The 1,960-nt window shown below is 43.8% G+C and overlaps 1 protein-coding gene across 1 annotated transcript in view; it reads right to left on the minus strand.

The window, feature by feature from the left end:
- The window catches only part of LOC106014229 (leucine-rich repeat-containing protein 74A), a gene marked incomplete at its 3' end in the record, with an annotated part of 17,465 nt that extends 15,596 nt beyond the window's left edge, over positions 1-1,869 (minus strand). Inside the window, 1 exon segment of the mRNA XM_013091493.2 lies at positions 1,362-1,869. Coding sequence (XP_012946947.1) covers positions 1,362-1,382 — 21 coding nt within the window.
- Between the last annotated feature and the right edge of the window lie 91 nt (positions 1,870-1,960).

The following is a 1,960-nucleotide window of genomic DNA, read 5'->3' on the forward strand; positions in this document are numbered from 1 at the left end:
ACGTTGAGCTCTTTACATTCCCATTCAACCGGGGTATGTGGGAGAACGTCGTCTAAACGTTGAGCTCTTTACATTCCCATTCAACCGGGGTATGTGGGAGAACATCGTCTAAACGTTGAGCTCTTTACATTCCCATTCAACCGGGGTGTGTGGGAGAACATCGTCTAAACGTTGAGCTCTTTACATTCCCATTCAACCGGGGTATGTGGGAGAACATCCTCTAAACGTTGAGCTCTTTACAATCCGCACTTCGCCATGGCTCACAAAAGACGTGTGTTCGATTCCCGATTAGGGAGAAACGTTTATGGAGTATCTCGGTCTGTCTGCTGGGATGGTCTATCCCTCTAAGCCCGGGCTGCCGTGACTGGCAGGGTCAGAGCAGCCCCAACCCCGGCCCCTGTGTCGATGAGGGAGCAAAAACATATACAATAGTCACAGTTTTCTACCGCAAATCAAGCAAAAGAACGTTTAAAAAACTTTCCTTCAACCTTGGGGGCATTCTCTAGTTAGCTCATTCAGACCACTCATTATGGCCTTTGGACTACACTGAAACATGTCCCAGTCAGCAGAATCACCCCCTTCTAAATTATCTAAACTGTGTCCAGGAAGGCGAAAAAACTCCTACATTTAAAAACATGTTATATCTTATGAGATTTTGAAACATATGTAAACTATATTTAGTATTAAATCAGATTGCAGTGACTGATGGAATGAAATATCTGCCCGACCGGCCCGTACAAGTGTTGACTGATGACACAATGTGATACCTAGATAAGTGATGGTCAGTGGAGTGGTACAGTGCTGCTCAGAGGTGCCAAGAAACGTCTACCCATTACCAAATATCTCAATCATGCTCAAAGCTACGTATCCATTAAATTATATACTTGATTAGTTCTGAAAAAGCCCCTCGGTTTTGGAAGGCAAGACTCTAGTGATGGAAGCGTCCCTCTGTGAGGACGGAGAGGACATAATTATAAGCTTGGGTCCTATCTGCAACAGACCAACGGCAACATTTCAAATCATCACACACAAATCTGAAATATGAATTACCATATACCGTAACATTCACGTCGTTGCCTGCCTTTTTAAGTTTCGGGCAAAGAAAACGTAATTGAAACATCAATTCGAATAACGAAAATATTATGTTTCTTTTTTTTAAACTGCCCCAACATGGAACGTCTTCTACACTAAACGTTGTCGACTGATCAGAACGCCGGTAGTTAATGCGTTAAAAACAAACAAAGGGTTATTCTTGTAAATTGCAGCTCAAGATTTCGAGAGGTTAGGTATAGTGCCAGACTGAGTCAAGCCGGTAGTGACCACAGAGTAGAATTAATCATGAACTAACGGTCAGTTCTTACCCGCAGGTCCACGCCAGCCATCGTCTCAACTGGCGGGAAACTTCCTACTTCTCGAACGCACGTCCCTCCCAACAAGTTGTAGAAATGTTCATCTCAGTAGAATCCACCAGAACACTGTCCTCATACAACGCACTTCATAAAGTTACATACATATCTAAAAGCGCGCGAGCCACCTCGTATACATATTATTGTGATCTTCTCAATATAATTTTAAAAGACTACCACCTCCGAAACATATATCATTCGTATTATGATTTAAAAGACTATCTCCGATCCATACATTCTTCTAATTATGATCAGTTTGAAAAGGGCTATTGGGTTCCACGTGAGACCCTTATGTACACACTCGGCTTTGTCCCGTTCAGCGCTGTGTGGATCTGAGTAAATAGATCCCGTGTCCCTCCCTGACACATGTCCCCTCGTTCTGCTCTGCTCAGATTCGTATAGCTAGAGACAGACAGCGCTTTGTTCAGTGGTTAGTGTCCCTCCACCTATTGATCACAGATCGGAAACAGAAGCCGTTCTGCTGTTTGGCAAAGACAGATCAACAAGAAGGACAAAAATCTGATCCTCGTCATGCAGGTATCTGGTGCCGGGGG

This window comes from Aplysia californica, unplaced genomic scaffold (genome assembly GCF_000002075.1).
Source record: "Aplysia californica isolate F4 #8 unplaced genomic scaffold, AplCal3.0 scaffold00038, whole genome shotgun sequence".
NCBI lineage: Eukaryota > Metazoa > Mollusca > Gastropoda > Aplysiida > Aplysiidae > Aplysia > Aplysia californica.